Here is a 14,892-nt window from a genome sequence, read left to right as displayed (position 1 = left end):
CTGAAGGTTGTCCTGCTGAGCTTGATGAAACTGATTGGTAAATAATAATACAGTTAATATGTCTTGCCAGTCGTTTGGTGAAGAAGACGTTTGCGTACAGTGGTTTCTTCTGATAGCGAAGATGTAGATGATGAAGAATTTGTTAATAAAAAGCCATGAATAGCTCTACTGCAGTCAGTTTCAGAAGCTTGGTTTACAAAGCTGACCGAAAATCAAAATTTGATGGAGAAAGAAATGCCTCAAAGTGAACGAAATATGGCTGCAATTCCAAGATGAGAGACATGTACGTCAAACGTGGAATGTATTTATACAGTGTTTTCACACTGCATAAATACAGTCCACATTTGTCGCATAACTGTCTCTAAGCTTATCATAAACCAGTAAAGATTTATGTATCGGCAGTGGCAAATTACTACTTGCCAAAATTGTTGTATAATTATTATTTTCTTGTATAAATGAATCTGCTTTAGAACTTGAACAGAAACTTGTGTTGGAAATCATATAGTTAAAAATGTTAACATTAAGAATCCTATGTTATGTGTGCATTAACAAATACAGTTTACTGCTTCAAATAAAATATGTATAATGCTGAATAAAATGTTCTTGTTAAATAAAGGTGAAAGAAAATACAAAGCAAAATCTAGTACGTTTTCACGGTAAGTAAGACCGGAGGCCACACACGTGGACCTCCATTTATGCCTTAGTGAATCATCATAAAATTATTTCATTTACATTTGTGTCACATTTATTTATTGGTTTGCTGGAAAATATGAAAAGAAAAATTTGGTGCAACTTTTTTTTTATCTCAGGAGTGAACAGGCTATAAATGAAATGTTATACATGTTTCTTCAAACTGTTATTACAAAAATGTTGAATGTTGAGGGGTGTCCTCAGTTGGAGTCCACTTGGCAGGTCTTTCTTGTGCAGGCTCCGGACTTTCCATCTGACCGGCAGCGACAGATGTTACACCCCTCCTTGTACGTAGCCCCGGGGGTGCAGGACACTTCTGGAAGACAAAACAGTTGCCATTACTGCTGTGTCCTTTGTTTAGCTCGTTCACAACTTGTTCAGTCAGTGATAATGCCACAGAACCAATTATACAGTGTGTTTCAAATATACTATATTTCGAGAGGTGGTAGTATGGACCAAAACAACTAACAAATGTGTGTTCTAAAAAGCGTACATTCAGAGATACGAGAACATGTTAGTCGTCATTAGCGTGAGAAACGTCTCTTATACTGTAAGCTATTTTGTGTTACGAGCGACCAGTAGAATGCAGCAAGAAAATCAGTAAACAAATGACAACATATTATTCTGTTAGTCTGAAACACCGCAGCTTGCTAGCATATGCCCAGGACTTAAGCAGAATCGTGAATACGGTTTACAATAACAATACTCACAGATGCTTACTACATTCTGTATCCACGGAAAATAAGAATGAGTCCTGTCTGTTTACTGCATTCTGTAGGTCGTTGATAACAGCAAAGAACTTGTGGTAGAAGAGTAGTGTTTCACAGTAGCGGAATGAACAACTGCTCATATCCCGTAAGACCAGGTTCACATTCAAATGGGAAAAAAAAATCAAAGATAGGAAATTTTTTTGAGAAAATGAGATTTTTATATTTTCAATAAAAAAAAAAACCAGCAGAACTGCGCCCTTGATTATGGTATGACCGAGGGCCTGCGAGTTTGAAGTACGCAAACTGCGTGCAGTTTAGCCTCTCAGGAGTTATTTGAAATAAAGAATGGATAACATCAGTCAGTACTACATTAAATTTATGGGAGCTTATACCTTAACCACAATGAAACATCCTTAAATTTAATGATGTGGTGCTAACTCGAACTTTCAGTTCGGGTTTTTTTTCGCTTTTTATGGCTTTACAAAAAGAAATTAATACGAGGGCTGGAATTTTAATAGTGGCTACTATTTATTTACAGCTCGTACAAAATAGATACGTGTTTCAAAGTTTTACTGATCTTCAAAGAGATACTTTTAGCAGTGCCAGTTGTGTTGACAGTTCGAGCGGCGCGGTGTATTGCCCGTCGAATTTGTATCAGTTCTGAAGCGAATGCCGTGAAATGTTTCCTTCAGTATGGAAATCGAGTTGAACTCACGAGGGCTTAAGTCAGGGGAGTGCAGTAGGTGGTATAGCACTTAGCAGCCCCATAAGTAAAACAAATCAGTAATAGCTTGCACTGTACGTGCTTGAGCACTGTCCTGCAAAATGATGGTCAGGTCCTGCAGAAAGTGTCGTCTCTTCTGTCTCTAAGTTGGTCGTAGGTTGTGTTCCAAAAATGAATAGCATAGAGACAGAATTGATGACACTTTCTGCAGGACAATGCTCAAGCATGTACAGTGCAAGATGCTACTGATTTCCAGAATGAGATTTTCACTCTGCAGCGGAGTGTGCGCTGATATGAAACTTCCTGGCAGATTAAAACTGTGTGCCCGATCGAGACTCGAACTCGGGACCTTTACCTTTCGCGGGCAAGTGCTCTACCAACTGAGCTACCGAAGCACGACTCACGGCCGGTACCCACAGCTCCACTTCTGCCAGTATCTCGTCTCCTACCTTCGTTGCTACTGATTTGTTTGACTGATGGGGCTGCTAAGTGCTATACCACCTAGTGCACTCCCCTGACTTAAGCCCTCGTGAGTTCAACTCGATTTCTAAACTGAAGGAAATACTTCAAGACATTCGCTTCAGAACTGCTACAGATTCGACGGGCAATAGACCGCGCCGCTCGAACTGTCAACACAACTGGTAGTGCTAAGAGCATCCTACGACTTCCACATCGCTGGCAACGGGTTATACACAATACTGATGACCACTTTGAAGGTCAGTAAAAGTTTGAAACACGTACCTATTTTGTACGAGCTGTAAATAAATAGTTGCCAGTATTAAAGTTTTATATATTATAGGTATAAATTCCCAAGAAAAGTTAACATGCAGCGGGCAGTTTCGTTAAATGGTTTCTCGAGAAAAAACGCATATGAAATTTAGGGAAAACTTTCATATGTATTATTAGTTCAATTTGCATAAAAACTAAACGTTACTATGTATTCCTGATGTCGCTGAACACAGGTCTGAAGTTAGAATTTGAAAATTCAAAACGGTTAGTCCAAAACTTACTTCTTGACGAGTTTTGACCAAAATTTAACCCACGTTAGTTATGTTTAGTCTGTAATCCCAGGATCATATATCAACCCCTCATCTAACCCGAATTGTTGCTGGAGTGCTATTTTGTCGTTCTTTTTGGCGGAAAAAGCCGATCCGGCTGAGCTACATAAATTATTTTGTGAATGTGCGTCATGGCATGACAAGTTTTCTACCTGAGACGGACGACGTCTCAGGCTGAGAACGTTCCCCCGCCGGCCATTACACTGCTTCGAACAATTGGCTGTAGAAACATTTGTAAGACACCGATTAAAAAACCGCCGCGTACTAACATTCTAGACACATATATCTTTCAAAAATACAATAAAATATCGAATTTTCGACCATTTTGAATGAGGACGTGGCCTCAAGGTATGCATTTTTTTTTAGTCATCAGACTTCTGACTAGTTTGATGCGACCCGACACGAATTATTCTTCTGTGCCAACCTCTTCATCACAGAGTAGCACTTGCAACCTAAGTCCGCAATTACTTTCTGGATGTATTCCAATCTCTGTCTCCCTCTACTGTTTTTGCCCTCTACAGCTCCCTCTAGCACCACGGAAATTATTCCCTGATGTCTTAATAGGTGTCCTATTAACCTGTCCCTTCTCCTTGTCAGTGTTTTCATCGTATTCTTTTCCTCTCCGTATCTGCAGAGAACCTCCTCGTTCTTTACCTTATTAGTCATCATAATTTCCAACATTCGTCTGTAGCATCACATCTCAAATGCTTTGATTATCTTCTGTACTGGTTTTCCAACAGTCCATGTTTCTCATTCAAACAATTGTTAGAAATTTCTTCTTCATGTCAACGCCTATGTTTGATACTAATAGACTTGTCTTAGCCAGGAATGTGCTTTTTGCCAGGGCTAGTCTGCTTTTGCCCCGTCCGTCATTGGATATTTTACTTCCTAGGTAGCAGAATTCCATAACTTCAACTACTTCGGTGACCACCAATACTGATGTTAAGTTTATCGCTGTGCTGATTTCTGCTACTTCTCATTACTTACGTCTTTCTTCGATTTACTCCCAATCCATATTCTGTACTCATTAGGCTGTTCATTCCATTCAGCAGGTCATGAAACTACTCTTCACTTTCACTCAGGATAGCAGTGTCATCAGCGAATCGTATCATTCGTATTGAGAGTTGGCAATAGTCTCTTAGGATTTAAAGGTTGGCTACAGCGCGCATACACAAGCTGTGGAATCAAAGATATTGTTGTCGCGCTTCGCAGCGCACAGATTAAGTAGTGGCAGCAATGAGGCAAGTGTAGGGTCCCGCCTGCTATGGTGCGCACGTGTGTTGGGCGAGGGGTCGTCGCCGAGCTGCTGTACAGCTGTGTCCGCCAGCAGCGACACAGGATTTGGTATTTAGTTGATATTTTTTATAATTTGCAGCACGCTTATTAATTTAAAGAAAAGGGTTTGTGTATGTGCGTAGCAGCAGACGGTAATTTTGATAATGATACGACTTGAATTCTTAAGGGAAACCATTGTTAGGCAAATAGATAAAGTATTGATTTTTTTCATTGATTTCATTTTTAATTGTCGGGAATTGTTTCACTATGTATTTAATTGAGAAGTATTGAGTTTGATTAATTTGTAATATTGCTTTAATGCCACTGAAGGCAGATTTACATACAAAGCGATTGTTCAAAGAACTTCTAGCGTTTTGTTAATTGAATGAGAAAGAATCGCTTTCAGAATATAGTTTTTTTTTTTAAAAAAAAAGGAATTACGTGTTTGGGTTATCATTTATCGAGTTTAGATTTGACCAAACCCTTTCTCTTGAATTGTATGTAGTTGTAGTAAGCAGCAGCAGCCGCCGCAGCAACAGCAGGAGCCGCCATACAGAACATGCATTGCACTTAGCATGAATAATAGTTTTTTTTATGTTTTTGTTAAATAATGGAATGCAGCAGATCAAGCAGTGGCAGCAGAAAGACCAAGTAAGTTATTTGTTGTGCACAGGAAAAAAAAAGAAAAAAATAGTTAGACGATCTCTGTAGTAGTAAAGTTAACAAGAGTACAAGCACGAGATTTTCCGTAGAAAACACGAGACAAGAAGACAGAGCTCGCGACTTTCAGCCGTTGACATGCCTGCCAGGATACTTTTTTTTTTTTTGGACGAGTCGTAGTTAGATATGCTTCGTCTTTCTACTGCCAACTGCAAGCTTACGCAACAGTAATCATTAGTGGAGGCACAGCATTTTGGTCGCTTGCGCACTTCTTTGTATTAACAAAAAAATCTTATTTCAGCAGTTTTGGCTTTGAATTTGTTGGTGCATTGTGTAACAGTTAATTGAACAGTGGAATTTTTAGGATAGCGGTGTATTTTAGTGACATATTTTCATTCGCATTGCGACAATGGGCGCGAGAGCACAAAAGAAAATGGAAAATAATGCAGATGCTACTGCAAACGCGAACTTAGATACGGTTGCGAACATGAATGTAGGAGCGGTTTCAAACGCAGTTTCCGAAAGTTCGGAACAGAAAGTGGAAAATTCTTTTGAGAATACTGAGATCCAGAGTTTTCGAACAATACTGCGGAGAATCGGAATGTAGGCGAACATTTGCCAACAATGCGTGATGAACAACTGTGTGCTACACGCAACTTTAGGACATGGCAATACAGTGACGCAAACCGATCTCATTATGAGAAATTCCAGCGTTGCTTCCGCCTCAAAAGTGCAGAGTAATTTTGTTTTCCCCACTTTCGGTGGAAATTCAGGTCTGGTTGCCACTCCGATAGAGCGGAGTAATTTTGCCTTTCCTTCTGTTAGTGGAAATGCAGGTACTGCTTCTGCTTTAACAGAGAAGAGTAACGTTGCACTCCCTGCCCCCAGTAATAATGTTTTACAATTATTACTGAGTAAACTCACTGAATTTAATGACTGACAGGAGAGTAAACTCACTGAATTTAATGACAGACAGGAGAGTAAACTCATTGAATTTAATGACAGACAGGAAAGTAAACTCACTGAATTTAACAACAATAACGCAAAGAATTTCAAATCGCTTCAGAACGAAATTAACGAGAATCTCACATTGTTTCAGGGTGAGGTGAATGACAATTTAAATAGTAAATTTGAAGAAATGACCAGTCAGTTGAAAAGTCAAGTACGTGAAGAATTCAAATCAGATATTAATAATCTTGTATCCCGACTTGATCACGTACAAAATGTTGATATTGCTGAAGTGAAACGACAGACGTCACAACAAGAATTGCAAGTAGAGGAATGAGCGAAAAATGTTGAGTACTGCAGTTACAGACCACCAATGAAGTTTCAAAGATAGAAACTCAATTAATGACAGTAACTAAACAGGTAGATGAATTATCCATGAAAGTGACAGAACTGAGCAGCGGGTTAGATACGAGGTCAGATGACACTCAACCGGTACCGATAGCGGATACCGAAGAATTTCAGACTCTGCAACGCTTTAAACAAGGGCAGATGACAATCAGCAAAACAAACGTGACGTAAAAAATATACAGGAACACCTTGCCAGCTTCGAAGAAAAGATCGATCGCAGCAATGACACTGGTAGATCTGATAATTACCAAATTGATAACGACAATGAGCGCGATAATTATGGAAATGTTGACCACTTTTCTCGTAAATATGACACGTTTGCGGGACGTAATGAAGGAAACGTGAGTCATGCTGTAAAAGAAAACTCACGCGCTAAGAAAAATGACGAGTTTGACTATAAGCATTTTCTCACAGTTAGAAAATTTAAAATTTTTCAGAATGCTAGTCACGAAATCCACCATCGAGAGTGGTTGCAACAATTTAACTATTCTTTACCACCAACATGGCCAAATGGCCACAAACTGGAATTCATTTGCAGTTATCTTGAAGGACAGCCTGCAACAAGAATGCGCTCAATAGTACGTGAATGTCACACATATGGTGATTTTTATCACACATTCTTATCTGCTTAGTGGTCAGAGACTACACAAGATCGTGTAAAACATTACATCATTATGATGCGAAGTTATGAGCAGTCGAAATTTTCAACTCCAGTGCAATATTTTGAAAACATGATGTGCATGAACAGATATTTGACGAGTCCGTACAGTCAGTCGGAATTAATTCGTATCTGTCTGACAAAACTGCCGATCAGATTACGCCACATAATTTTGGCAGATAGGTGCAAAGATGACTAGGAGGCATTCCAAGCTCTTTTGCAAGAATTAGAAATTGAGAACTATGAAAACACACAAAGAGATAATAGTAATCAGTATTGGAAAAATAATAATCTGCGGCGTGACCGTAAACGCGTATGGAACTCGAACGAACCTCACGAGTACAGGGCGGAAGAAGATAGGCGCGATATGGGGCATCAACCGTACAACACAGATCATAGACGCCAGAGAAATGATTTTTATGGTCATAGGAACTCTCAGTACAGTAATAGAGATCGCGGACCGCGAGAGCAAAGGCGTTATGGAAATGAAAATTATTTTAGAAGGAATGGTCGCGGTAGAGACAACCGAAATTGGCGTGGACACGCAAATTACAATTCGGAACGCGGTGCTCATGCAGAATACAGAGCATCGAGCTCACGTGACAATTACGGTCATAACAATAATGAGAACCAAAACAGTTATGATGAGGGGACAAATCAAAATTGGCAGGATCACAGAAATTCCAGTTTAGAGCGTGACGACAATGTAGAAATCAGACCACCCAAACAAAGCAATAATTCGCGGCAACACGAGCTGGCACAACAATTACTAGCAACAAGGACTACAAAGGAACCGTTTGTAGCGGCGGAAAGCCGACACGCAAATTATGTTAACTTTGTTGGAGTGGAGGACATATTATTACAACAAAATGACAACAGCGAAATTATGTATAATCATCCAATTATAAAAATCTCGGTAGGAAATATTCTACTTTCAGCTGTACTTGATTCTGGCAACCCTGTGAATGTAATTAGCGAGACAATGTTTAAGAAGTGTGAACAGGCATCTGTTTGTCCAACCTTGCCATTATTAAAGACCAAATTAAAGGGAGTCATTCAAGGAAAAGTGTAGATGTACGCAATCAGACTTCTTTAGTTTTCAGGTTTCAAGGACACGAGTTTTCTGCAAATTTCTTAGTAGTCCCTCTTTTATCAACAGAAATGATTTTGGGTGTGGAATTCCTAGGTGAATATAAAGCAATGTTAAACTTTTGTAATGCTGAAGTCATGTTACGAGTAAATCAAATGCTAGTCACGCTTAAATTTCAAGGATGGCTAACAAAGGAGGATGAGGAAGTGAATTATTTGCGTTTTCTCTTTCCGCTTGAGGCACAACAATCACTGAATTTGTCTAATAGTTGCACGGATAACATCACTACGTTGTACTGTGAAACAGAACAACCCATTAGTACAGAACAATTAATTGAAAGGAAAGTTTACCGAGACGAAGTAGATCCTAATGCAGGCACTGATGAGTTATTTGAAATATTGCAAACAAATTGTGAAGTTTTTCTCACAAGACAGGAACAATATGTAACTTTCTTTATGAATTCAAGGTCAAAGAACATAATAAATTTTTTGTACCACCATACGTCATCGCATTGACACACAGAGACAAAGTCAAACAGGAAATAAAATCCATGTCAGAGCAGGGAATCATCGAACCTGCTGTGAGTTCATATAACAGCCCATTACACGTGGTAAAGAAAAGGGATAATCCCATTAGAGTAGTTGTTGATTTCAGACAAATTAACAAAGTAATCCAACCTGAAACCGATAGACCACAGACTCTAAATGAACTATTGCAAAAACGACATGAAGTGGGAAGTATAGCATTACAGCACATCAAGAAAGCTGCAGACAGGAGAAAGAAACTGCGTAATGCACGAGTCAACGTCAAGAATTTACAGGTAGGTCAAAAGGTATTGCTTAGATCACATCGACTATCGCATAAGGGAAAATATTTGAGTAGGAAGCTTTTCTTGGTGTATGAAGGACCCTTCCGTATACGACACATTGCACACACAACCGCTGTGGAACTTGAGACAATACGAACACATAAATCGCGAGATCTTCATCACTTATCACACATTAAAATTTTCAAGGAATAAGGCCCTATGAGGTTTACTGATCTTTAGTAAATATATGTTTGGCGAGCATAGGTGCCCCAGCCGTTACAATATATTCTTCCGATTTTAGTTTTCAGTACTGTTTCATAATCTTTGACTAACCTGTTTATCTATTAATCTTTTACTATCAATCTATCCTGTATGAAAGACCAAGAATGAATGATTATGAATGATTTGTATTGTTTGAGAAAATGAGAACTTTGCAAAGGGACATTTCTGACGAGATGATTATACCAGCTGTTGACATCTTGCGACTGTTCACTGAAACAATGAAATTTTCGTGACTTATTTGAAGGAAAATGCAAGAAATATCTATGTACGTTTTTTAGGGAGAAATAACATGAAATAACAGAATCTGTTGACATTATCTTCAGGTAAAATATAGTGTATAAGTGGCTCTGAATTGAAAAGGTATATTTGATGGGCAATAGTGTAATTAGGAAACCTTCGAACTGACACTCGTTCTGATTTATGAGGTAGTTTGAAGAGTGATGATTTATGTGGATTTTTCATGTTTATTAGTTTGCTAGGTAAGGCGTATTAGGATTTATGGACCACTCATGAATAGTGTGACACAATGAGGAAGCACTTTGCAGATATTTATAGCAAGAGAAGGTAAGGAAGATACACTTCTAAACGAAGAAACCCTCAACGGTATTCTATGAAGGAAGATATAGCTTACACAAATTTGTGTAAAATTTAAGTCACAGTAATGTTAAGGTCGAGTACACACTTACTTAAAATCTAAGTCACAGTAAATTTAAGACATAGTTATGAGTCACAAAAGGAGTTCTGATACAAATACACAGTAAAGTGTTGAATTATGTGATGAATGAGTGCCAAGAATATTTTTTGCTCTGTGAAATTGTGTAATGGTAAGAATGATAGTTTCGCTTCTCTCCTTATTGTTGTTAAGGTTGAGTTTATTGCATTTCTTACGGGAAACATGACGGCAACGGAAGTTTTCTCCATTGCAGAAACGAAAGCACTTAACGTGACGTAATTTTGTGTAGTAGACGATATTTTCAGATCGGAGCGTAGCACACTTACCGTTAAGGGTCGCGAGAAGAACGTTCCAGAAACAGTCGACCGTGACAAAAAAAAAAAAAAAAAAGACAGTGAGTTATGACCTAGATAATTAAGTCGTGCATTAAACGATTTATTTTCTCTTTCCAGAGTGAAATGAGTCTTACGCCAAGAGGCGAGAGTATCTGCCATATTTTAAGAATGTGTAAATAGTAGTGTAAAATAAGTCAATTTAATATTTATCTAGTATTTTTCTATTTCATGATTGCCATTTAGTGAAGCAGTGCCGATTCCAGCACGAGGTTAATTGGAAAGTGATGATTTTTCTCTTGTCATGTCATAAATTTATTTCTTGTCACCTTGATGACAGATGGATGGGTTTTGTGTGTTGTATTTTGTGAATAATCTATTTTTTTATTATTAGGTTTGTACATTGTTTCTTTTTCTTGTTTTTTGTGACTATCCAAGGTATGGCCACACAGATTCATACAAAAACTAGGGAGGCCTCCAAACAGAGACAATGAGGACTCCATATAAAAACGATTGAGACGCTATGCCACAGACATTGACGTTTGACATCAGAAATATTGACAGTCATTACAGACTGATAATTATAAATTTGGTATAACTTAGTAATGAGAGTGTAAAAATTCTGCCGCAAAGTCACGTTATTATTCACTAAATTTTGTACATATTCATGAATTGATTTGGCAAGCTGTTGGCTAGACTTTTTCTAAATGATTCTGTAACTTTTATTATATATAATAGCATCACTATGGAATTACTTTTCTGTTGTAGGATTATTTAAATATTTTATAACCAAAATGTATATAACAATTATTGTAACGAATATTGTAACATAATTTTTCATCATCACTGGTAATGTAAAAATAGTAGGTAATTGGAGTTCGACGGCACAGGATTTATGCCTTGAAATTAAAATAATATTTTTTGTGTGGTGCCACATTTGTAATGATTCGTGGTCACAATCAAAACTTTGCCACTGTTATTGGGCAAACTAATCGTAAGAAAATTAACTTGCCACCGTGTGGTGAGCCTCTTATTATGGCTGAATTGAAAAATACATGCCACAAGTCTGTGATTGCTGTGGCGAGAAATTTAAAGAAAATTGACTTTGCCACCGTGTGGTGAGCCTCACATTATTCATGACTTGAGATATACGCCAAAAATCTGTAATTGCTGTGGCAATGGAGTTAAAGAAAACGTTTCATGTGCCTGTTTATATGATATAATATTATTCCTTGCTTAATTTCTGTAATTAGGTTAGAGATATCGTATTTTAAAGGGAGAATCTATTTTCAATAAAATATGACGTTTCCAGTATAGAGAAATACTCGACCGAGACTTGTACTACATAAGTTTGAGGAAGTACTTATGCAATAATGCATTGACGTGTGGTTGTCAGTGGACACGAGGTCGCTGAGTCTGCCAACACTGTCAAACTGTGTCATCCTGGGAGAATGGACGTTACGTATGGTTGTCACTGTACACAAGGTCCCTGAGTCTGCTTACGTTGTCAAACTGTATCACCAGAGGAAAAGTTGACTTCAGGTGTGTTTGTCGGTGGATATGAAGTCCCTGAGTCTGCCTACACCCGAAATTAACTGATCATGGAAAACAGGTGTGGTTGTCAGTGGATATGAAGTCCCTGAGTCTGCTGCACTTAAGACATGTAGACCTGGTTTCTTTTGACCAGAGGGAACTGCGAGCAAAAAAACATAAAATATCGTGTTGTCAGGCCATTACTGACTAATGACAAGGAAATGTAAGTGCCCACATGCACAAAATAAAATATTATTTTTACTGGTTATTAGGTTATGGTAGCTTATTGAAGACTATTCAATGCTTAAGTAGTTATTGTTACACATCTGTTAAAACTTATATGATCTTTTTTATCCACTTATGTAAGAAACTTGTTATATTTCCTTTGATGTTTTCTTATTACATACATTCTAGGCTAGCAACATTTTCATATTTTTTTGTAAAAGGAGCCATGTTTTCTCCTTTCCAATCAATTAAGCAAGCAACATTTCTACCACTTTGTATAAAATTTTAGCATTTTTCTCTTGCCTATATGCCATGCAAGAAAATTTTCGTCGTTTAAACAAAAATTTTTACTTAGATGCTAAGCAAGAAATACTTTTAGTCATTGGATAAATTGTAACATTTTTTCTCTTTGCCTAATTTTTCCGTCGTTTTGTAAAAAAATTTACTGTTTGTTCCTTGCCAATATGTCAGGAAGAATAACCTCGCAAAATTTTCAAAAATGAGGTTGGGGTTTATGAGAGTTGGCAGTACTCTCTTAGGATTTAAAGGTTGGCTACAGCGCGCATACACAAGCTCTGAAATCTAAGATATTGTTGCGCTTCGCAGAGCACGGATCAACTAGTGGCAGTAATGAGGTCAGTGTAGGGGCCCGCCTGCTGTGGTGCGCACGTGCGTTGGGCGAGGGGTAGTCGCCGAGCTGTTGTACTGCCGTGTCCGCCAGCAGCCACACAGGATTTGGTATTGAGCCGAAATTTTTTATAATTTGCAGCGCGCTTATTAACTTAAAGAAAAGGGTTTGTGTATGTGCGTAGCAGCAGACGGTAATTTAATAATGATACGTGTTGAATTCTTAAGGGAAACCATTGTGAGGCGAAAAGATTAAGTATTGATTTTTGTCACTGATTTCTTTTGTAATTGTCAGGAATAGTTTCACTATGTATTTAACTGAGAAGTATTTCAGTCTGTCTCAAGAGTTTGATTAATTTGTAACATTGCTTTAATGCCACTGGAGGCAGATTTACATACCATGCGATTGTTCAAAGAGCTTCTAGCGTTTTGTTAATTGAATGAGAAAGAATCGCTTTCAGAATATAGTTGTTTTTTTAAAAAAAGAATTACGTGTTTGGGTTATCATTTATCGAGTTTAGATTTGACCAAACCCTTTCTCTTGAATTATATGTAGTTGTAGTAAGCAGCAGCAACCGCCGCTTAACAGCAGGAGTCGCCATACAGAACATGCATTGCACTCAGCACGAATAATAGGTTTTTTATGTTTTTGTTAAATAATGGAATGCAGCAGATCAAGCAGTGCCAGCAGAAAGACCAAGTGAGTTATTTGTTGTGCACAGGACCAATAAAAAAATAAAAGTTAGACGATCTCCGTAATAGTAAAGTTAACAAGAGTATAAGCACGAGACTTTCCGTAGAAAACACGAGATAAGAAGATAGTGCTCGCGACTACCAGTATCTTTTTACCTTGGGTTTTGATTCCACGCCTGAACCTTTATTTTCACCATCGCTTCTTCGAAGTACAGATTAAACAGTAGGGGCGAAAGACTACATGCCTGTCTTACACACTTTTTCATCCGATCACGTCGTTCTTGGTCGTCCGCTCTTGGCCATCTTGGCTCTTGTGCAGATTGTATAAAAACGCTCTCCCTATAGCTTATCAACTGCCTTGCCGCAGTGGGTACACCGGTTCCCGTCAGATAACTGCAGTGAAGCGTTGTCGGGCGTGGTCGGCACTTAGATGGGTGACCATCCGGGCCGACGTGCAGTGTTGCCATTTTTCGGGGTGCACTCAGCCTCGTGATGCCGATTGCGGAGACATTCGACCGAATGGTAGCGGCTCCGGTCAAAAAAACCAACACAACGACTGGGAGAGCGTTGTGTTGACCACACGCCCCTCCTATCCGCATCGTCAGCTGAGGATGACAAGGCAGTCGGATGGTCCCGAAGGGCCACTTGCAGGCTGAAGACGGAGTGCCTATAGCCTACCACTATTTTTCTCAGAATTTCGAACATCTTGCACAATTTTAGATTGTCAGACGCTTTTTCCACGTCGACAGACTCTATGAACTTGTCTTCATTTTTCTTTAGTGGTGTTTCCATTATCAACCGCAATGTCAGACTTGCTAGCCGGCCGAGGTGGCCGAGCAGTTCTAGGCGCTACAGTTTGGAACCGGGCGACCGCTACGGTCACAGGTTCGAATCCTGCCTCCGGCATTGATGGGTGTGATGTCCTTAGGTTAGTTAGGTTTAAGTAGTTCTAAGTTCTAGGGGACTGATGACCTCAGAAGTTAAGTCCCATAGTGCTCAGAGCCATTTGAACCATTTGAACCATTCAAAATTGCTCCTCTTGTGCCTTTACCTTTCCTGAAGCCAAACTGATTGTCATTTAACACACTCTGAATTTTCTTTTTCATTCTTCTGTATATTATTATTGTAAACAACTTGGATGCATGATCTGTGAAGATGAATGTGCGATAATTTTCGAATTTATCAGCTGTTGCAGTCTTCGGGATTATGTAGACTATTTTTTCCGAAAGTCTGATGGTATGTCGCCACATTCATACATTCTACATAACAACGTGAATGGTCATTTTAAAGCCACTTCCGCCAATGATTTTAGGGATTCTGATACAATGTTATCAATCGCTTCAACCTTATTTGATCTTAAATCTTCCAAAGCTCTTCTAAATTCTTATTCTATTGTTGATCCATATCTTTTCTATATCGACTCCTGTTTCTTCTTCTGTCACGTCGTCAGACAAACCCTCCACCTCACAGAGGTCCTCACTGTACTCTCTCCTCCTAT

The 14,892-nt window shown here is 38.7% G+C and overlaps 1 protein-coding gene across 1 annotated transcript in view; it reads right to left on the bottom strand.

The window, feature by feature from the left end:
* Nucleotides 1–782: 782 nt before the first annotated feature.
* The window catches only part of LOC126419083 (U-reduvitoxin-Pr21-like), a 63,755-nt gene continuing 49,645 nt past the window's right edge, over nucleotides 783–14,892 (bottom strand). Inside the window, exon 4 of the mRNA XM_050086172.1 lies at nucleotides 783–1,006. Within this exon, the coding sequence (XP_049942129.1) occupies nucleotides 891–1,006 (116 nt within the window). The 3' untranslated portion in view covers nucleotides 783–890. The remainder of the gene's footprint in view (nucleotides 1,007–14,892) is intronic.

The sequence above is a fragment of the Schistocerca serialis genome, chromosome 9 (genome assembly GCF_023864345.2).
Source record: "Schistocerca serialis cubense isolate TAMUIC-IGC-003099 chromosome 9, iqSchSeri2.2, whole genome shotgun sequence".
Lineage (NCBI taxonomy): Eukaryota > Metazoa > Arthropoda > Insecta > Orthoptera > Acrididae > Schistocerca > Schistocerca serialis.
This window is presented reverse-complemented; position numbering and strand designations above follow the sequence as displayed.